Genomic DNA, 23552 nt, shown 5'->3' with positions numbered 1-23552 from the left:
TATTATTATTTTGCTTGCTTACTGGCAGGAACCCTGAGCACTCCTACTAGGAGAAATGTTATGCAGCACAACGCTTGGTTGTAGGTCCCACACATCTTAATGACAAATAGACCATCAAGGAGGAAAAAATCCTCCCATTCATATTTGGGCAAAGGGTAAACTCCAGGGTATAACAAAAAGGAAACGAGATATTTAATCACCATGTTTTGCAGGTTTTTATGAACTCGTTGTCAAATTATTATTTATTTAAAGTCTTTCCAGCCTGCTTTTTCATTTTTTTTAAAAAAGGCTCAAAGCTGCTTACAATCTAACCCAAATAAAACAATAAAAATTGAAAACAGGAAACAAGCAAGGAGATAAGAGGAGCACACAGACAACACATATCAGGGTAGGGTTGCCATATTTCAAACAGTGAAAATCCACACAGTTGTTGAGCTTTTTTGGGCAAAGCTGGTGAGCTATTTTTAGGCTGCCATGTGTCCCTATATATACATGGGGGGGGGGGAGCATCTCTGCATAGTGTTGGAAAGTCATCAGAGAGTTGGTTAGGGATTCCATTTTGACTTGGTTCCTCCATTTCTATATAAATTCACTGGCTGATTTGGTTTCATAAATAAAAGAATGTGAAAACAGATTAACAGATGGATGTGCTCTCTCCGCATCTACCAGAACAGACTTTTAAAAAGGTGAGGAGACTAACATTTTGTTCTCTTTCCATTTCAGTGGCATAGCACAGTTTCGTCACACAACAAAGCCTCCAATTTCTCAGTTGCCTTGTTCCCATCCCTCATATTTGTGTCTTCTCCTGACCAGGTGAAGCAATCTAGTAAGGGGTCGCAATGTCACAGAAGTGCGTGCTTGTCTTCCTGCTTACTTCCAAGGGCGTGAAATAGAAAAGCAGACTAGGAAACCACTATCTATAAAGTATCTGTAAATAGTGGTTAGTTCTTATCACTGCATAAAATAAAGTGAGGATACTCAAAATACTTATCTGCTTTATAATTTCACACAGTGCTCCATTAGAGTGCAAGATTAACCTATAATATAGAGCTTTGCCTAATGAGGCTATGGAAAGACGCAGTGGAGGGATCCCATCTGGCAAGAAACAGATTACCTTTTTTTGCATAGTTTTGCAAAGCAACCATCTGATTTCTCAGTATATAGAGTATTTTAAAAAAAAGTTGGTGTCAGATTTTTATTATTATTTTTGCCCCCGCTTAGAAAGACTGGGTTACAAATTAAAATAAAAAATTCCTTCCAGTAGCACCTTAGAGACCAACTAAGTTTGCTCTTGGTATGAGCTTTCGTGTGCATGCACACTTCTTCAGATACACTGAAACGGAAGTCACCAGCCCCTTAAATATAGTGAGGGAGTGGGGAGGGGTATTACTCAGAAGGGTGGTGGGAATGGGTGATCAGCTGATAGCCTTTCCCTGTAAGACCAAATTGTAGTCGTTAACACCTATCAGCTGATCACCCATTCCCACCACCCTTCTTAGTAATACCCCTCCCCACTCCCTCACTATATTTAAGGGGCTGGTGACTTCCGTTTCAGTGTATCTGAAGAAGTGTGCATGCACACGAAAGCTCATACCAAGAGCAAACTTAGTTGGTCTCTAAGGTGCTACTGGAAGGAATTTTTTATTTTATTTTATTTTGTTTTAACTATGGCAGACCAACACAGCTACCTACCTGTAATTGGGTTACAAATGGAGGACTAAAGTTTAATCCTCATGCAAATTGAGGAGAACTCTGAGGTTAATAGCTGATTGCATTTCTTAATGACACAGACTGGGATCATCATTATTATTTTGTTCAGTTCTGTTTGACTGGAGATTAAGGGATGAAACTCTACTACAAAACGCAGCTGTCCAATCAGTGATACAAAAGTTTACTTGGGAGCCATAACTCTGAATGAGGAATGGATTAAAAATAAAACAAAAATGGAAATGGGTAGTGCCACCGTAGCAGTATGTGGAAGTCTTTCAAGTGACTGAAAAACTTCATTTTAAAAAGGAGAAGTATCTTTACAGCTTACTGGGGTGGAGAGGAAAATAAGCGACTGCCAGACAGCTATTTCTTTTATAGACACATTCCAGCGGGACGAGGTGGGGAGGGGGTTATTCATTTGTGGTTTTCTTTTTGGTTCTTGTTTTTATTATGTATTTTGTGTGTTTTAACTTGCATTTTTATGTTATGTATTTGAGATCTACAGAGCTGAAGGGTGGTATACAAATTATTTATTATTATTATTATTATTGTTGTTGTTGTTGTTGTTGTTGTTGTAATTTCAGTATAAGTTTCTCTTTTAAAAAAACCCATTTGAAATAGTAGAGGCAAAGGTAAATAATATTTAAAGTTTGGTAACACCTGCTTTTTATGTCCTTTCAGAAAAAGAAATCGATATTTCATTATATTTTGGAGAATTTGCAACATGGACCTCCTGTTCTGCAACATTTGTTTTTTAGGTCCTGTAAGAAAAGCATATGGGTTTTAAAATATATGTGGTTTTTTTTTTAAAAAAATTTATCCATATAACCCAAAGGACAAAATAGAACTCCATGAGACAAAAAAATAAAAACTAAACCCAGTCAAGGCTGGCATGAGATGTTACATTCAGAAGAAAAAATAATAAAGCCAGATATTTGTAATGAGATGCAGACAGGTAAGTGGAAAGTACCATCATAAGGAATGAGAGAAGAAGAGGCACATGGCTTGCAAGATATACAGAAACGTAAGCCTATGACTAAAACCATCAGAAACACAAAGAGTGCCAAGAACAAAAAGGCTCTATTTTACATCAAGTAAAATATTGAACCAGTTAGGTGTTACTTATCCCTAATTTATTGAAGGACTTGCGGAAGAGACAAATTCTCTTTTTCTTTAAGAAAAGCATATGTGATAAAAGTATATTCACCACTAAGAATTCAAATCTGAGCTTGGAAATGTCAGGCATCAAATCATCTTTGCTTGTGGAAATTATTTGGTTGGGTGGGTGATTGATTATTTAAGATGGCAGCAGGAGTTATTTCTGCAAAAGAGAAGGAGAGAACACCACCTTTTACTATTTGAAAAGGATAGCGTTATTGATGATGTGGCAGAAAAATGAAGGGCACTCAACCAAATTCTGGGTGGGTAGTGGCTGTGGCCTGGTGCAGCTCCCCCGGTGCACAGAGAAAACAGTTTTCCCTCGAGGCTGGCCATTGGAATCCATCTCAGCCAGCCATGTGGCATTGCCCGTCAAAAATCCTTATTTGAACCAGCCAATCATGGCCTTTGTTTGGGGGGTGGTGCAAGCGCAGTGGACCAAAGTGTTTCAAATGCTTAGTGTGAGAACTTAAAAAAGGAGAATTTGATTCTTAAAGTGGCAGCGTTTAAATTCTTAATTACCAAGGAAAATAAACATTGTCTTCATTTACTCAAGCCCCTTTTCCATTATCAGGTTTGCTTTTGCATTAAGTCATTAGTGCCTTATATCATTTGGAGATAAAAAGCAATCCCTTTGGCATCCTGATATGTTTCCTCTGCAGAACGATAAAGTACCACTCCTTTTCCTTTAAGCAATTTGTTTGTTTCATTCATTATTTGTCAGCTATACAGAGAATGTTTGAAGCACAATCCTAAGCATGTTTACTCAAAAGCAAGTCCCATTGTATCTGACTGGGCTTCCTCCCAGGGAAGTATGCAAAAGATTTCAGCCTAAGAAGGCGTAAAAGGAAATCATTTCTTTTTCTAGACTCCTGTGATTTCATCAGCATGAGAGTTATCAAAAGGGGCATAGATAAGAAGCATTTAGTTAACCCCCCCCACAATGTACCCTTGAAATCAGATCACCTCTAATCAACCGTTAAACATAAACATGGCCTCCTCCAAGCCCTCATATCTTCTCTCTCTCTCTCTCTCTCTCTCTCTCTCTCTCTCTCTCTCTCTCTCTCTCTCTCTCACTCTCTCTCTCTCTCTCTCACACACACACACACACATTGGCATTCATATATGAATTGGCATAACATAACAACCTTGTGTTGCAGCTAGAACAAGGCAGGTGTTTATATTTACCGAATTTATTCTGTGTGTAGAACTGGGCTTCCATGGTGACCATTTTGGGCACAGTCCAGTCCTTTTGTTCTGGGGCTGGGAAGCCCAGGTGACATCTGCATGCATACTCGGTGCTGCTGGCAGGTAGGGATGCTGGAGAGATTTGATTCTGTTGACATTTATAGGCAAATCTACTTAATTTGGCAGAACCAAAGTGCAGCCATCTTTTACACTTCTCTGAATATTGCAGGAGAGTTCCTGAGCCAAGTGGTGTTCTCTTACTAGGACTGTGCACCAGATTCATCTGAGTCCTGGGCCAGCTTGGGCTTATTTGGAGTAATTTGGGCATTGGCCGAGGTGAGACAGCCATGGATCACTATGGTTCAGGTTTGATGGCTCAGAGCAATCTGTGGTGGTTGGGGCAGGGCCTCAAGCGGGAAGGGGAATCAGGAATCAGGTGTGAAGCCTTGCGAAAAGGCCAAGACCTACCAGACCAGCAGTTGCATCTTCCACCTGACACCCTATCCTGCAGGATGTAGGCACTGCTTTGAAAGTGGCTTTCCTGCAAAGAAGCCACTTGTGAAGAGCAGAATTGAACTGCCTGCTCTTGGGGAAGGGAGGGGAGGAGGTTTTCCAACTGGAGCAGCTCACAGTGACAAACTGCCTGCTCTTGGGAAAGGGAGGGGAGGAGGTCTTCCAACTGGAGCAGCTCACAGTGACAAACACAAATGCAGGAACAAAGCAAATAATGCGTTTTGCCTTTGACAGCTGTGTGGCTGGCGCAAATTAAACAGGGTGTTTTCTAACACTGAAATGCAATTGGTGGGAGAGCTTCATCCGTTGACTATCTGTCTGTCATCTGATTACTTGTGTGTGGCACCTGATTTATTTTTGGACCCTATGCAACAGCAGAACAGCTTATAATATTATGAGCATTGAAATCCACCCCACTAAGGATGAACTTTTTATGAACTGAAAAGTTCATTTGTACGAACTGGAACTGAACTACCTTGTTTTGTACCTTTATCTGGAACTAGTTCCTTGTTTTGGACAGAATGAACTTTTCAAGTACTGGCCACAGGGGAGACCTCTCATATTACAAAAAAAATTCCTAGAGGGTTGGTGCAGAAAAGTTTTAAATATCACCTGGAGACAATATAAAGGAAACAGAAATTAACAGGACACCAACATAACTACAGAAAGCGATCACTGACAGGCATTTGTTGTGAAGTTTGTATCTACAGAGCTACCCATGAGTGTGGATAATCTATGTCAGATGGATTTGTAAATGAAATAAAATTTTGCCAAACAACAGGGGGCAAAGCACCTGGTCTGCACATGCCCCTTATTAGTTTCAGTCTAGTCTTGGATTTCTGTCTGCAAAGGGAATTTCCATTTATCCCACCTATTCACAAAAGAATCAGCCTCATGCTACAGTAACGTTCAGCAGTAGCAGAAATACAAAGTGGGAGATTGAATAAGAGCTTGAGAGGATTACTAGCTGGCTTGGTTGGTAGGAGAAGGAACCTTAAATATACAGGGGAAACATTAACCCTGTTAATTTGATTTGTTCATGGTGCTTGCCTTTTATATTTGTTTGAGACTGCTTTCCCCACCTCTCTTATTTTACATGTTCAATTTACAGTCTACACCATCTCACTTCCATGTCAACATGTCGGCCTCCTCATGAAGTCTCATGGTCTTAACGCTGATACCTCTGGAGCTTCTAACAACCCAAATAACTGGGAATTGTGAAACATCACTCCAATTCCCCCCCTTCATTAAAAGGGAGGTGTTACAATTGGAATCACGAGGACATTTGCCATATGCTCATTAAATACCGACTGTTAAAAGAGCTTTGAGATTTGAAAAGTGTGTGCGAGATAAATCCAGGCAGCAAGTAATTGCTTCCAAATTAAATGAGTAATAAAGGTTTGATTGCTCAGTGCGTAGCATGTGAAAAACGTTACCACAATATTTGGGGGGGGGGTTAAAGCGTGGCTTGAAAAAGACGCAGACGCAATCTGAGACATTATAGGGAACAAAGGATGGCCGTCTTTTTAGTGGGATAGGGATCACACTCCAAGCATAGAGCTATGGTTTTCCCAGTAGTAATGTACGGAAGTGAGAGCTGGACCATCAAGAAGGCTGATCGCCGAAGAATTGATGCTTTTGAATTATGGTGCTGGAGGAGACTCTTGAGAGTCCCATGGACTGCAAGAAGATCAAACCTATCCATTCTCAAAGAAATCAGCCCTGAGTGCTCACTAGAAGGACAGATCCTGAAGTTGAGGCTCCAGTATTTTGGCCACCTCATGAGAAGAGAAGACTCCCTAGAAAAGACCCTGATGTTGGGAAAGATGGAGGGCACAAGGAGAAGGGGACGACAGAGGATGAGATGGTTGGACAGTGTTCTCGAAGCTACTAACATGAGTTTGGCCAAACTGCGAGAGACAGTGAAGGATAGGCGTGCCTGGCGTGCTCTGGTCCATGGGGTCACGAAGAGTCAGACACGACTGAACGACTGAACAACAAAAGTGCCAGATCTGAAAGCCAATTTGGTAGGATTTCCTAAACTGGAATACCAGAGCTATTAGAGAGATTTAGTAACTGGCGGGAGGGAGGTGAGATAGTAATGAACCTGGAATAAATGGCATCCACTTTGGCCTTTGTACAGAATGTGTTTGGAAGATGGCAAACAGTTCCCCTAAGCAGACTTTGCCTAAGTACCCATACTATACAGTACTGAAGTCTTTGCTGGGGACTTTCTCTCCCCTCAGTGGCAGATGGGTCATGGAGAACAACAGTGTTAAGAATTGGAAAATGGCTAAAGGTATATTGCAGAAGGTTTAACATGCAGTTTTCCCATGAAGACTATACAGTCGTACCTTAGAAGTCAAACAGAATCCGTTCCGGAAGTCTGTTCCAAAAGAGATTTTAAGGGTCACGATCCCCATATTTTATTCCAATCCTTGGGAAGAATTTGTGTGCTAGTATCCAGTTACCATGTTTTTAAGGGGTTCCATAGATCTGCAAGTTACATTAAGCAACACGGAGTGCAATTTAGAAACTATTCCTTCCCTCCCCCTCATTGTGCTTATAGAATTTTCAATTTGTGTTAAGGGTCTCAGAGCTTCATTTGTGTTAAGGGTATCAGAGCTTGATCCAGAGATTGTCAGCGGGGGAAAAAAGCTCAACAGCTCTGGGCAATTTCCCCCCATTTTCTTAAGTTTGAGGGGGCGTCTTATCCATGGGGGCATGTTATATACAGAAAAATATGGTATATGGTTAATAGATACAGGTTGGTTGTTGGTATAGAAATCTCGTAATGTGCACAAACCTTTGGATTCCCAGGGTTCAAATTGCTTATCTCTCCCTTGCCGGGGGGGGGGAATCTGGGTGATGTGATATTGGGATTAATGGAAAAATAATATGTGCAATCTTAGGTTGCCCAGTTTTCCATAGCCAGATAGTATAATTCTATATTTCCAGTATTGCTTGAACTGCCTCCTTATTCTTATGTCCTTAGTGTGAACTTAAATGTAGATGTTCAACACCCTGATTCTTTTGGGCTCCTTCAGAAGCAATTCTAAAGTGACGTACCTGTAATTCAATGAAACAGGCAGTTTCCAGGAAAGCACACCGATTGTGGACAAGTGACAATGAAAAGCAAAGCGTAGCCAATAACTGCAAATAGGTGTGGTGTTGCGAAGCAAATAAAAATCTTCCACTGGACCACAAAGCACACTGCGCCGGTGGAGATGGAAACGGCAGCTCCTGCGACTAAAAAGAGGGAAAAGGTTAGTTTTTAATTTTGAAATGTATCAAGCTTCTAGTAGTTGGGCGGCATATGGGTGGATGTTTACCTGCTTGTTTGCTTTTTTTACAACTGATTAGCAGACTTCTGGAATGGATTCTGTTTGACTTCCAAGGTACAACTGATAGTTGTGACTCAGTCTAAGACACCTCCCTGTGCTCCCACATATCTCCATATTGGTTATCCTGATTGTCACGATAGGCATTTCACTCCTCAATGCTTGGAGAATTGGGACAGACACACACACACACACACACACACACACACTCGTCAATGAAGGTGCAAGGATCACAAAGAAACTGTCTGGAAGATAGGGATAACTGCAGCTTATAGGATGCAGCAATTGCGAAGGGGAAGTCTTCCCAATCAACTTACATCCATGCCAAGGAAAAGCATCTCCTGCTTGAGGGGTGGTGAACCTGTGACTCTGCAGATGTTGGCCAGGGTGACTAATGCTGATGGGAGTTTGGAGTCCACCAATATATGGAGAGCAGCATGTTGGCTACCCATGCCTCAGACAGAGATTGTGGTGAACGGGTCTTGTAGGGCAGGAAACCATTGCGTGGACTGGCAGGGTCCCCCAAAACCCAGGCGACCCCCGAGTGGAATAATGACACAAGACAACATGCTATGGGATTCAAATTGGCCACAACTTTATTAAGATTCAGATGTAGGGAGACCTTGGCTCAGGCATTGGGCATTTATCCTTCCCAGTCCCCAGCCGGGGATTTGGGACACTTCAGGGTTATCCAGAACATGTGGGGATAGGACTGGCTCTGGAGAACATATGTTCAAGCAGAGAGCCCGCCCTGTTCGCTGCCACTGGTGGGGGAGAGCAATGACAACCTCTTGGCGTATGGCCAATGCCTCCCCCCAAGACCCTTTAACAGGGAACCCTGTTATTGCCACCGCACTGGGGGCATGGGGTCACCGCCCCACGCCCCCCCCCATTTGGGAAGATGACTAAAGGATTCCGCCCAAGGCCTGAAACTGCCAAAGTTGTGACGTTTTGCTACGGGAAAGGCAAAACCTGCCAATGCAGGGAAATTCCTTTCCGGCCCTTCAACAGGGGCCTTGACATAGCAGCGCCTGCGTACCTGTGGAGAAGAGGTTAACCTGCAAAATTAAGCATTAATTGAGGGAGTGGAGGGTGGGAGAAGCTCTGGAGCCCGACTGCCACTTCCCAGGTAGCCAAACCATCTATTGTGTGGACTGGGTAGTCCCTCCCCTTAACTGGCCAATCCCCTGGAAACGCCTCCCCTGGCGTGATTGGCCGCTTAACTGAGGTAGGCAGAGACCCCAGGTATCCCTGCCTGGGGGAAGGCAACGCCAGCCCAAACTACCAAGAGTCGCTCTGGATTCCAGGGGGCTGCGCGTGACCAAGCTAACATCGCCCCCCCATTTGATGTGGGGAATGGTCATGGTGGCCAATCCCCTGGAAACGCCTCCCCTGGCGTGATTGGCCGCTTAACTGAGGTAGGCAGAGACCCCAGGTATCCCTGCCTGGGGGAAGGCAACGCCAGCCCAAACTACCAAGAGTCGCTCTGGATTCCAGGGGGCTGCGCGTGACCAAGCTAACATCGCCCCCCCATTTGATGTGGGGAATGGTCATGGCAGAACAGCCAGAACATAAATACAAGGAGCCTAGTAGCCTGGGAGAACAGGAAAAAAGTGATTTGGTTATTTTACTTTTGTTGTGCAATTGGGTAGAAGTCTTTTCCTTACACTTCTTGAAGTGAAAAGAACCAGGAATGACCTCTAAAATGTTTGGATATGGGGGAGTTGGGGTGGGGGCTCTAGGGCTCTTTGGCATGTGGAAAACTATCCTAGAACGGAAAACGTTTTTCCTGCTGTTTTTCTACACTAAGGAAGTGTTGCCAGGTGATGTTATATTGACGTCAACTGTTGCCTTGCTGACAACATGTTTTTTTAAAGGATATAAAGTGAAAACGAAACTGAAAAAGAAGAAAAATATCTGAGGATTGAAAGAAGAGGAAGGTGAGAGTAGAACATAATGGCTCAGGTAAGAACCCCTTTGAATAGGGGACATTGTCTATCCATCCCCACCCAGTCCAAAATACCTTCCCTTTGATTGTTTTCCATTTGACTGTTTTTTCAAAGTAAGGGTTGCCACTTGGCTTGCTATTTGCCTTACGGTGCTGTCTCTGGCTGCAAGCCAACGTACACTTTCTTGTCATTGAACACAGTGAGACTTACTCCTGAGTGAGAATGCTTAGGATAGTTTTGTCTCTAGCTCAGAGCTTTCCAAACTGTGTGTTGCCACACATTTGTGTGTCGGTTGCAGTGTGTAGGTGTGCCGCGTGAATGCTCCCTGCGCTCCTCCCGGGGCTGGAAAGGGGTTAGTTTAACATCTGGTTTGCTAGTGAAACTGAATTACTGTATATACTTGAGTATAAGCCTAGTTTTTCAGCACATTTTTTGTGCTGAAAAAGCTGCCCTCGGTTTATACTTGAGTGAGGCGGGCGGTGGGGGCAGCGAGAAAGAAGCCCTTTCTCTCCGCTTGTGCTGCCACCCGCTCTCCCCAGTTAACCATTCCTTAAGAAGTGTACAAGAACGGTGGTTCTTTACTCTCCCCAGGCAGCTTGTTCCATTCCTGAACTGCTCACATAAATGCAAACTTGGCAAAGGAGGAAGAGGAAGGAGCAGCCCAAAGGGCTACTTTCGGGCTGCTCGTTCCTCCTCCTCCTCCACAGCGGCAAAGGTGAACCGGCTTATACTCGAGTCAATAAGCTTTCCCAGGTTTGTGTAGGAAAATTAGGTGCCTCGGTTTATATTCGGGTCGGCTTATACTCGGGTATATACGGTACTGTGTCACAAAATGCTGTGTGTATAAAAAGTGTATCACCAGCATGAAAAGTTTGGAAAGCTCTGCTTTAGCTCCTTCCCCCTACCTTGCAAGTCTGACTTACAAAAACTGCAATGAATAATCACAGGGTCCAAAGGTTGAAAAATTCACCTACTTGTGGGGTGGGAGAGCGAGGCTCCTGCAAGCCATGGATACTAAGTTTTGATTTCTTGCAAAAAGAGAGCTTGGAATCAATCCACGATAATAGCAGCAACTCAGTAAAGCGTTGGGCTCTGTACTGTTTATATGCCTGTAATTTTATGTAAGTTTTCTTGACTTAAATATTTTTATTTAAGTTTGCTTGACTTTCTGCCTGATTTCAACAGCCAACTCATACAGAGCAACAGCTTTGTCAAGCTTTCCCTAGTAGGAAACAAAGCAAGCGTGAGCTTGAGAGGCAGATCTCTATAGTCTTCTTTCCTTTTAGAAATGCAGCACATTCAATCTGTGCTTTCATTTTATACTTTAGTTTATTGTGCAATATTGGAACTGGTTTTTGTTTCTGCCTTTGACTCATAATAAAACCAATAAACATTTTGTCTTTAAAAAAGAGCAAACGGCTGGACACTAGAGCTGGGAAGAAAGGAAAACAGACCTCAAGGGCAGGAAAGAGCAGACAGGGGGAATTCCTCAGTGAAGGGGATTTCCATCTGGCCTTGCAGCATCTGTTGGATTTGATTCCAAGCTCTCTGTTGAGTGGGGCAGGATGTGATGTGGTGCTTTTCTCAGATTTAAAGAACATGAGAATAGCCTGCTAGATCAAGCCAATGGCCCATCTACCTAGTCCAGCATCCTGTTCTCATAGTGGAGCGGGTGGCCCTGTGGTCTAAACCACTGAGCCTCTTGGGCTTGCCAATCAGAAGGCGAGCAGTTCAACGAGGTGAGCTCCCGTTGGTTCGAAAGCACGCAGTTCGAAAGCACACCTGCGCAAGTAGATAAATAGGCACTGCTGCGGGGGGGGGGGGGAGGTAAACGCCGTTTCCATGCGCTCTGGTTTCTGTCACAGTGTTCCATTGCGCCAGAAGCGGTTTAGTTATGCTGGCCACAAGACCCGGAAAGCTGTCTTGTGGACAAACACCAGCTCCCTCAGCCTGAATCAAGATGATTACCGCAACCTCATAGTCACCTTTGACTGGATTTAACCACCCAGGGGTCCTTTACCTTACCTTCTCATAGTGGCTAAACAGATGCCTGTGGGAAACCAGCAAGCAGCACCAGAGCCCTCTACCCTCCCTTGGTTTCCAGCAACTGCTTGTGGAAACATTGCTGCCTCCAACTTTGGAGGTAGGGCGTAGCCATCATGGCTAGGAGCCATTGATAACCCTCTCCTCCATGAAGTTGTCTCGTCATGGGGATCAGCATGGGGATACCAACCCATACTAGTGGCTTCATGAAAATGTTTTGTCTGGTGCCACTGCTGGAGCAGTGTGTAAGTATGCGCAAATTCTTGCCTGCTTTGGTGCGCCTCCTCCTCCTCTCAGCTGCATTGTGAGAGGGGGCAGATCTGGGGGCAGGCAACACCTTCCTTCCTTCATTGGGCAGGGAAAGGGCTATCGGAGCACCGGGGTGGCGGCAGCAGCAGGGGTGGGGAATGCAGTGAACGTCCCTGCCAGTGACTGAGGTGGCATCTGTTTCTTGATGCACCACTGCTCTTATCATCTTCTGCTGCCTCTGGGAGACATTTGGATTGCCCCCTCAGGAATGTGGCTGGACGTAGACACCCAGTCACTAGAGCGTCCTGGGCGTAGACACCAAGTCTGCTGATAATGATGCCATATATTTGTTGGAGATGCAAAGAGAAGGCACCTTTTATCATATGTGGTGGACATGTAAAATGGCTAAGAGCTTCTGGGAGATGATATACAACGAACTGAAAAAAATGTTTTAAAAGACATCTGCAAGAAGTCCAGAAGCTTTTCTTTTAGGAATAATCAATGCACTTATGGGTCAGGGGGGAAATCTCTTCATGTACACAACTATGGCAGTGCAATGGAGTATGCTCAGAAATGGAAGGAGGGCACAATAGCAACAAAGGAGGAATGCCAGATGAAATGGATAGAATATAGAAATGGCTAGAGTTGCCATTGGGGGGGTGTTCAAAGGTTTTGAGCTTTTTTTGGGAACACCTCCCCCTCAAAAAATACGTTTTTGGGCTTTTTTTGGATTTTTTTTCAGCTGGGTGTGGGTTTTACCAGGAATTACATATTCAGCAAAAATCCTCCCAGATGTCTGGCAGCCCAAGAAATGTAGAATATTTGAAAAATCATTACAAACATATTAAAATGTTAACAGAAGTATACTGGAACAAAAAGTGAAAAAGAGAGAAAATGGAAAAATTAGGTAAAGGTAAAAAGGTAAAGGACCCCTGGACAGTTAAGTCCAGTCAAAGATGACTATGGGGTTGCAGCGCTTAACTTGCTTCAGGTCGATGGAGCTGGCATTTGTCCACAGATAGCTTTCTGGGTCACGTGGCCGGCATGACTAAACTGCTTCTGGAGCAACTGAACACCATGACGGAAACCAGAGTGCACGGAAACGCTGTTTACCTTCCCGTCGCAGTGGTACCTGTTTATCTACTTGCACTGGCATGCTTTCAAACTGCTAGCAGCAGTAAAGGTTTAATAAAATAAACCATGGATGGGGAGAAGGGAAGTCAATGGAAAAAGTATGGTTTGTATTTTGGCTTAATACTGTATTATTGTGCAAATTTGTAAAATTGAAAATGATAAATACAATAAAAAAGATAATGATGCCACAGAGTGAGCTCTGGGAGAAATACTTGCCATAAGCTACATAGGTGTGAGAAATCTGTGGTCCTCTAGACGTGGTTGGATTCCAACTCCCATCAGCTTGAGTTGTAGTCCAGCAACATCTGGAAGGCCACAACTCCTCCATCCCTGAACTACAGTTTAAAAGAAAAGGCTGCCTCTATGGCTGTGATACTATGTAATTGGGAGTATGTTTCATTGAACCTAGTGGGACTTACTTCTGAGTAAACTTGCACAGATGTTCAGCCAAGGAAAACATTGGCTCACTTTCTTCTTGCAGAGACCAAAGCCTGGAGACCAGATTGAGATTTCTCGACTTGGTTACCAACATTGGGCTATCTACGTAGGGGATGGATATGTAGTCCACCTGACTTCTGCAGGTGAGAGCTTCTCATTATTTCCTAGAAAGGGTGATTTTATGAGAGGGAAGAATAAGATAGAGAACATTGGCAGTTTACCCCTGAAGAAACGCAGCCCTTGACAGGGGAAAAAGGTTCCCCACCACTGGCTTATGGACTAATTGTTCCTAGAAGTTCTATGTCCTGATACTGTACTTACAATTGTTGTAAGCCAGTTAGAGGGCTGCTTTGTAGCCAAGAGATGACGCTCTGGTTGGTTGTAAGTTGTTTTGGGTTGCCTTGGGCAAGATAAGAGTGAATAACATTTTTTTAAAAAAAATATTTGTCAAAACAACAATAACAACAACAACAACAACTGATGTCTTCTTGAGACAATGTTGTTGATGAAATGCAGGGAATCCAGGCCTAATGGTCACTGTTTCTGAGTTTCTTTTCTCTCTCTGTTCTTGAGATGGGGGTATAGGAAATTCTCCCCCTATTCCCTTGTCTGCCAACACAAAAAAAGCACTGGTGAAGAAAGAAAAGCTTTCAAAAGTGGCAGGAAAAGACAACTGGAAGGTCAACAACGAGAAGGACAGAAAATATAAAGTCATGCCTGTAAACGAAATACTAAGCAATGCAAACAAATGTGTTGGGATGGAGATAGACTACAATGTGATCACGATGAACTGCGAACATTTTGCCGCCAAACTACGATATGGCCAACGTGTCAGTAGACAGGTGTGTAGAATTCATTCATGTTTTCGTAATGGCAATCTTTGCTGTGATATTGAAATTCTTTCTAAACTCCTGATCCTGGAAAAATGAGGTGAGATTAAGAAGCAGTTAATTTACTTTATTTTTATGTGGATTTAATTTCTAACCCCCATTTACAAAGCTAGGGAGCAGAACTGATCATTTACTTGGAGTATGTTAAAGGACTACAAACCAGAAAAAAACCCAGATATCATAACATTTAAAAATAACTTGAGTTGATACATTTAAATTGTCTGAAGGGACAAATGAGAAGATTAAAAACTCAGAAGTCAGGTTTCCAAATTAATGACAGACTTGTACCCTGATGAAATATGTTGGGTCTGTATTCCTTTAATATTTTTCAAACTATAGCCACAGAACCCAGATTTTTGCACCAAAGTACATTCTGTTACATCGAATTAATTTTTAAAGCATATTTTTAACCCAGAGTTAATTGTCTTGGAATCTGAGAATTTCAAATCTGGCTATTTTCTGTCTCCAAAATAAACATTTAAAGCAAAGTTTCATATCAACTCTGTTGTGAGAAATGAAGGGCCATCGGCCGCTGTGAATAAAAATGCTTAAACCTCTTATTTTTTGCAGGCAGATGTCGGTCTCTGGGGGACATTCGGTGCTACTGTAGGAGCTGTGGTCTTGGGTCTAAGCTTGATAGCAGTCGAGATCATCGGTAAACGTCATTAGTCAATGTTCAATATATGATGAGACATGTGAACAATCTAAAAGACTGTTGGAGGACAATCCTAGGTTGGCTTCTAAGAAGATGCCATTTTAAAATAACAACAGTTTTTTGAATAAAAAATAAATATAAAAACATCAAATCAATTAAGATTTAGGTTTTCTGTCTTCACTGGTGTGAATTTTGAAGGATGGTTCTGTTTTAGTTTGTGCATTGTTTTCTAAAGTGCAGATTAGTTAAGAATTTGAATGTGAATTGAACCAAATTTCTCCCTGCTGCCTCTAGATGTGGTAGAGGACACTGATCAAAGTTGAAGTAAGGTTCAGTTGCCAGTCTGGTTAACTTCTGTACTTGGAATGGAGGATGCCGCCATCTTGTTTCAGGCCAGCCTTGACACGTATAACGGTTGTTAAAAAACCAATACGTGCCTGTATAAATAATAATAATAATAATAATAATAATAATAATAATAATAATAATAAACTTTATTACGGTCATAGACCAGCCTGTATAAAGAATTCCACAACAGTGTAGCTTGTGAATTCATTGGTACAGTCATACTGAGTTGCAGATCTCCATTTTGAAGGGAGTTGACTACTACTTCTTCTTCTTCTTCTTCTTCTTCTTCTTCTTCTTCTTCTTCTTCTTCTTTTTTGAGTTTTGCCAGTAAAAGACTGAATAATATTTTAATGGGTCTGGACAATGATTTATTCCAAAACAAGCCAGCTCTTATGCTTCCAGTCACTTCAAACTGCACAATATTAATATCACAGACAAACAGCTCTGTGGTTGTCCAATTCTTCAGAGAGAGCATAACCCAGAAGGCCGCCATATATTGTGTCAGACCATTGGTCCATCTAGCTACCTTGAGGTAGCCTGAGGTAGCCAAAACGACTCATCTCCAGACACATTATTGCATCAATGTGGCTTAATAAAGTGGGTAAGTGGCTCTCACACCTGGCATGGAGTCAAGTCCAGCCCTTCCATGAGACAAGGCAAAGCAATTTGCCTCAGGTGGCAGATCCAACCCGCACCCCACCCCCTGCTACCAGTCTGGCCACAGCCACTTGTACTGCTGCTGCTTCTGCTGCATCATGGCAGCAGCGTGGGTGCAGCCATGGGTGAAGGTAGCAGTGTGAGCACAATGGTGGTGGCAGGGAGGGGCCCCAGATCTGCAGGGGGAGCTCTGTTGGGGGAGCATTTTACACTGGGTTTAGTGTACACTTCTTCAGATACACATGAAAACTCATACCAAGAACAAATTTAGTTGGTCTCTAAGGTGCTACTGGAAGAATTTTTTTAATTTTTGTTTTGTTTTGACTATGGCAGACCAACACAGTCAACTACCTGTAACTGGGTTTAGGGTGGTGCAGGCAGTTCCTCCTCACAAGGTGCCAACCCAAGGGGGAGAGAAAATAATAATAATAATAATAATATAACCAATAATCAGTGCTATTTTTCTAGAAGAAGAGGTGGCGGAACTCATCATGAACACCCCCCTTGTTCTCTTAGAATGGCAATGGCGGCCACCTGAGAGGTGCCAGAACTGAATTCCGGCTTTAAAAAAGCCCTAGTAGTAATAATAAAACCTATATTTATACAGGTACCTACTGAGAAGATCCATAAAAAGCAACTGTACCAAAACGAACTATTGTGAAAATAATAAATATTTAGTGGTGGTGGTGGGCATCCAAATTTTGTCCTCGCTCAGGGTGCCATACTGCCAAAGTCCGCTCCTCAGGATACCCTTGCATGAAGTCTATTGTTATCAGGATCATTCATTTGAAGTGTTAGCGCTTATTTATGACAGTGATATCTAATGGGGGAAAGCCGACAGTGGTACCTTGGGTTAAGAACTTAATTCGTTCTGGAGGTCCGTTCTTAACCTGAAACTGTTCTTAACCTGAGGTACCACTTTAGCTAATGGGCTCTCCCGCTGCCGCATAATAATAATAATAATAATAATAATAATAATAATAATAATAATAATAATTTATACCCCGCCCATCTGGCTGTGTTTTCCCAGCCACTCTGGGCGGCTTCCTACAGAATGTTAAAATACAATAATCTATTAAACATTAAAAGCTTCCCTAAACAGGACTGCTTTCAGATGTCTCCTAAAAGTCTGGTAGTTGTTTTTCTCTTTGACATCTGGTGGGAGGGTGTTCCACAGGGTGGGTGCCACTACCGAGAAGGCCCTCTGCCTGGTTCCCTGTAACTTGGCTTCTTGCAGCGAGGGAACCGCCAGAAGGCCCTCGGCATTGGACCTCAGTGTCTGGGCAGAACGATGGGGGTGGAGATGCTCCTTCAGGTATACTGGACCGAGGCCATTTAGGGCTTTAAAGGTCAGCACCAACACTTTGATTTCTGTTCTCATCCTGAAGCAAAGTTCTTAACCCGAGGTACTATTTCTGGGTTAGTGGAGTCTGTAACCTGAAGCATCTGTGACCTGAAGTGTCTGTAACCCGAGGTACCACTGTATATGGGTCCCCATGCAGACACTGACCATGGCTTGACCTGCTTAACTTCAGCAAGGTTGAGATTCACACCCATCCCACCTCACCTGTGCTGGTGACATTTTACGATAAAAGATTGTTTCTCAAGGAATGTCCTGTTGAGTAAGCGGAGAATGTCGTTGGCAGTATCAGAGTTAGACCCGTTTGAAGAAGAGAGGTGCGGCATATTTCTCTTAATTTGGGGGAACCGGAGCTGGCATATGGCCACAAAGTACTTCCTTTTACAGCATCAATAAATGAAGGCATGCATGTTTGAAGAAACAGAAGCATGCTTTGGAAAAGAGCAGCTACTTATGGCATACAGTCCCCACCTTTTGCAACACCAATTACTATACGATTCTATCATTCGATAAATAATCAAACTAAGATCTGGAGAGAGGATCAAAGACGGATTTGCATTAGCACAGAAATCAGGATGGGTTCATTCCAATTGCGTAAGACGGTAATTACAGAAAAATCTGTTGCCTTAATTATTAAGTTTATCTTGCAGTGTATTTTTTATTTTAAAAAACAACCACTACACGTGGATATTTTCATCTGTTCATTTGTGCACAGCCCCAGAGTCCTGCAGAGAATGCAAAAATAAAATAAAATCCACATTTGGTCTCTGCAGATTTTAGTTTCAGATATACATTAGATAAAGCTGACAGCTTTGTAAAATCACACATTGGTGGGCAGCTCCCCATTGGCTACATGGCTACATCTCCATTCTGCGTTCCCGCGCACTGTTTTAATTAAGATTATTTATTTCTTTATTGTGATGATCATGTTTTAATTGCCTCTAAAGCACTGGAGAGATGGAGGTGCAAGAACATTGTGAATAATTTATTGCATTTGGAAGTAGAATATATGGCATGATTTTGGAACATGGGCAGTTTGTTACTGTGAAACGTCCCTGGCCTTTGTCTTAGATTTCCATGGACAGATAAACAAAACATCTCATTTGGAGTTCTGGTTGTGTTTCTAAGCATTAACCCCAGTCTCTGATTTTGTCCTCTTATCCATGTCCCACTCAGTTCAAAGCAGCCTACAAAGGTCATATTTCCAGTGGATTGTTCCCTATGTTTTTTGAGGACCCATTATCTACTACTCTGCATTGGCAGTGGGGGCAAGGGCATCTCCTCTATTATTTTTATGTTAATTGACATTTCAAATGTTGAAACACTCCACTTAGGAAAACAAAAATGAAGCATTGAATTATTGCAGAAACTGAAACGAACTGAAAATACAACAATTTGATATGAGGTTACTCCTGTGTTTGATGGTTCAATTCAGCTCAGAGGTGACCAGGGTTTTGCTTATGAGAGCTAAAAAAAATATTGAAATCGGCCTTACTTGTGCCACGGGGTCTCGTCACATGAGTCAAATGTAGGGATGTCAAGAGAAATCTGACAAAAAAGAAAGCAGAAACTGCTGCAGCTCATGAGTTTGGTTGTGAACAGGAAAAGAAAATAGTCAAGCGAATATGATCGGTATTCATTCACACTGTTGTTTTTAAGTCTGCAAGTGATAAATAAATGATAGCGGCTGTGTTTTTTTAAACTTTGTTTTGATGTTGCCTTTACATTTAATATAACATAAATTACATAAATAGTTATGTAACTTATGTTAAATAGCATCCAGGAAGATGAACAACATGGTATTTGGCAGAAACTGAACTGCAGCAGAATGGAAACAGCACTGATTGTGACAAATACCGTTGGAGCAAAAATGACTGCCCTCCGTAGTCTTAAGCTGCACCTCTATATCCTGGTCTTTGACCCCTGAGATATGCATTTTTAGGACCCACTCTGGTTCTAATTGAAATTTGTATTACACTATTTTTCATGTTGTGTTTTATGTTGCTGTTAACTTTGGACCTTCTGGTGATGAGTGGGTATTTAATAATAATTCATTATTATCATTGTCCAACATGTCATTGTTGGAAGCTGCCATATTTTCCGAGACAAACAGAATTTGTCATTTTTTTAAATGCTGAGAGAGACAAAAAACACAACATACAGTTACTGTAACTGCTATAGAAGGGCTGTGTTTGCACAATGACCGCTCCCCACATTAAATGGGGGGCGACGTTTGCGTGGTTGCATGCAGCCCCCTGAATTCCTGGGCGACACCTGGAAGTTCGGCTGGCTGCGCCCTCCCCCAGTAGGGATACCTGGAGAGACCCTACCCCAGTTAACCTTCCAATCCCGCCTGGGGGAGGCGTTGCTAAGGGATTGGCCAGGTAAGGGGAGGGACTACCCAGCCCACACAATAGACTGTAACTGCTATAGAAGGGCTGTTTGCACAATATGTTAAGGTAACCTGGAACTGTGTGAACGTGGGCTTCTACAGAGGAGTTCACCTCTACTTTGTGCCTCCCTGGTCTTTTTTACTCCTATGCCAAGCTATGTCAAGGTTTGGTTTAGCATGTCATGCAAAACTTGAGCCACAGTTAAACTCTCTCATGATTAACTGTGAGTTGCAGCCAAGGACAAAGCTTGGGTATAGCTTTTGGTTAAAGAGGAGAGAACTTAACCACAATCCTGAGTTCGGATGATATGCTAAGCCAATGCTTGGCTTTGCTCATCACAGCATGAGAATGAGAAAGATCAGGGAGGAGCAAGGCATCTCCAAAACCCTTTTAGGGCATTACACTCCCATTGTCCCTGTCTTCCACACAGGCAGGAGAATGTTTGCAGATGTAGACAATTATATCTACAATTCATAGAATCATAGAATTGTAGAGTTGGAAGGGCCATCTAATCCAACCCCTATGTAGGAATCTCAGCATGTGATTCCCCATCCAATTCAAAACCATACTAGACCCTGCTTAGCTTCGCAAATGTGCTAGCAGTTTTATTGCTGCACCACAATTGCAAACTCCAAGCAACTCACACCATCTGCCATGGGCAATTCATGTACTCAGTTTAACATCGTTTTAGTCAATCTATTAAAAATCTGATAATTAAATTTTTTAAAATAAAAATCTGATAATTAGTTAGTTTTTTAAAACAATGTTTAGCCCAGGAAGGGAAGGGGGACAGTTGCTAATGAGCTAAACAGAAAGAGGCGGTAGAAAAGACTGGGGGGGGGGAAGCTGTACTTTCACCTAATAAATAAGAAATAACAGCATGGATGCACCCAAAGTTAATCACTTTGAAGTCTCATTGATCTCAAAGGAAGAGATTTAAGGACATAATCAACTCTTCTAGTGCAATCAGTGGGACTTCAACATGATTAACTTTGTGGCCAATTTCATTTGTAGCAAACAGGGCTGTGCAAACAAATTGGGCCCATTTGGAGGTATCTGGGCCTTGGTCAAATAGGTTCAAACAACCCTGGACCACTACAGGTTGAGTTGAGTGAGCCAGAAACATCTGGGGCTGATGGGGCATCAGGTAGGAAAGAGAAGTAGGTGTGAGTGAGAAGGATTAGGGACCCACCAGAGAGCTGCATCTTTGCAGACAGTCCTGTATCGGGATATTTTAATGTCTGATGTTTTTACAATTTTTTATATGCTGTAAGCTGCCCAGAGTGGCTGGGGAAACTCAGCCAGATGGGCGGGGTATAAATAATAATAATAATGATGATGTTGTTGTTGTTACTAGAGAAGATAAGGGATGGAGTAGATGCCTTTCCCACAAAGCCTCTTCTCTTTCCTGCATCCTCAAGCAGCACCACAAAGATCAATTTCCCTACAGGTCCACCACCCCATCTCGACCATATTTTTAAACCCTATTTTAACTGTTTGTTTAAAAAGGGTTTGAAACATCCTTTAAAACCCTTAACTCTGATAAATTGCTACAAACTCTTTTGTAACAGATTGGGTACATCTTTATTATGTACACTGCTAAAAATGGAAACAGGACTTCCCTCGTAGTATAAAACCTTTTGGTTAACACCTTTTTATACAAATGGGATAAGTCCTGGGATAAGAACTTATTATACCGCTTGGATGTGATTTTGCATGCACTGCCTAAACACCATATTTGAGGTTAGGGCGATATTAGTTTATTATTTGTATGATACTGCTATATGTTGCAATAATTTAATAATAATTATAGAAGAAGAAGAAGACCCTTAACCCCATCCCAAAAAGTCCTTTGGAGAAAGATTCAGGGCAGGTGGTCCTTGAGGTGGCACAGGGTGGATTTTCCCAATCCAGGGGCCACAGAAGGGGGCCACAGAGTGTATTAGAGGACAGGCCTGTGCACAACTCTAGTTTTCAAATGCACAGAGGGTTTAATGTCATGGCAAATATCCACTTAACCTTATAAAAATACCGTAACCTAAAATGACCAGGGCCTTAGGAAATCTAGCTCACTCCTAGGCTAAGTCAAGCCCTGGGAACTGGTTTATTGAGAGGGCTATGCCCAGAAAGAGAGTCTAAGAAGAAAAAGAAATAAATAAAAAGCTGTAAATAAATAAATTCATATTTGCACGAGGGAGAAGCAGGAGGTGGATACATAGATAGGAAATGCTGGTAACTTGTTTTCTGGAAAGCTATAGTTAAATTTGCATACATGAAGACAGATGAGTTGTTCCATTGTGTGCTCCTTGGCATTTTCCTTTCTTCTGGGTTTGCCATTTCTGATCATATTACTCAGCCAGTTTCTGCTGTGGTTCAAAATAACAAAAAAACATGTGCTCCAAGCTTTTCAGTATGTTCCTTTATCTCTCTCTCTATGCTCAAGAAATCTAAAACAACAGCCCAGCAGTTGGAACGAGAAGAAGTGGGGTAGGAGAGACAGAAGTTTCTAATGTTAAGCAAAACAGTGTGCGTCTGCCAGAGACCGAGTCTGAAGAAAGCGGGGAGTCCCCCAAACAAATTAAAAAGAAGAAAAAGGCCAGAAGGGAAAGGTGAATTTTATGAGATGGATATGTGTTGCAGAAACACTTGTTGTCAGTGCTGTTTTTTAAGAAAAGGGGGTGCTGGAACTCACCATGAATGTCAATGGTGCCCCCCTGAGGTGCCAGAACTTTGTTCCGGCAAGTTCCAGCTAAAAGAAAAGCCCTGCTTGTTGTGACGATTATGCTGTTTATGCCATAATATGGGAACACCTGTACAGAATTTTATATAAATTTCAATGTATTTTTAAAAAAAGAAAACAAACTGCTTTGAACACAACCATCTTTAAGAACAGGAAGGAAAATATGTTGGCAACATAATTTAACAGGAAATATGATGACACATTGAAGAGTCTGTATTTCAACGTATGAAGAAAGGAATTTTTAATTTTTTAAAAAAGAACTTGTCTTTGCAGCAGTGTCCTGTTCAGAACAGATTATCTCTGTTTCATGTCCATTTGAGGAAAAGTTTTGGTCTTAATTTCTACCTGGCCTGGGAGGGCAGGGTCCTGACTACCTCCAGCTACAAAGCTGAAGCTGCTGAGGAGATTCTTGGACTAAGGTGTTTGTGGGAAGGAGTTTGTTGGTAGGGTTGTTGCTGTAGTGTGCATGTTTTTTTCTTCTTCTTTTTGTATCTTTATTTTAGATCTTGTGATTTATATGGAAATTATTTAGTTTAGTTGTGTGTGTGTGTTTTTTTTAAAAAATGTTTTACTTTTGTTTATAACTACTTTTGTTGTAGTCAGGGCTTTTTTTCAGCCGGAACTTACCAGAACTCAGTTACCTCTCAGGTGGGTGCCACTGCCATTATAAGAGAACAAGGGAGGCAATCATGGCTGAATTCTGGCACCTCTCTTTCTAGAAAAGTAGCACTGGCTTCTAATTATGTATTTGCTTCATGTTCTAAGCTGCCTTGAGCATGGTTTGAA

At 42.3% G+C, this 23552-nt stretch overlaps 1 protein-coding gene across 1 annotated transcript; it reads left to right on the top strand.

The window, feature by feature from the left end:
- The first annotated feature begins 9804 nt into the window (after positions 1-9804).
- LOC117056121 (phospholipase A and acyltransferase 2-like) lies at positions 9805-15407 on the top strand. The gene is made up of 4 exons (XM_033166237.1): positions 9805-9875; positions 13767-13866; positions 14297-14565; positions 15184-15407. The coding sequence occupies exons 1-4, from the start codon at positions 9867-9869 to the stop codon at positions 15280-15282; spliced, it is 477 nt and encodes a 158-aa protein (XP_033022128.1). The 5' UTR covers positions 9805-9866; the 3' UTR covers positions 15283-15407.
- Positions 15408-23552: the final 8145 nt, after the last annotated feature.

This window comes from Lacerta agilis, chromosome 12, assembly GCF_009819535.1.
Source record: "Lacerta agilis isolate rLacAgi1 chromosome 12, rLacAgi1.pri, whole genome shotgun sequence".
In the NCBI taxonomy this organism is placed as follows: Eukaryota; Metazoa; Chordata; class Lepidosauria; order Squamata; family Lacertidae; genus Lacerta; species Lacerta agilis.
Note: the sequence above shows the minus strand (reverse complement) of the source record. Positions and strands in the feature narration are given on the sequence as shown.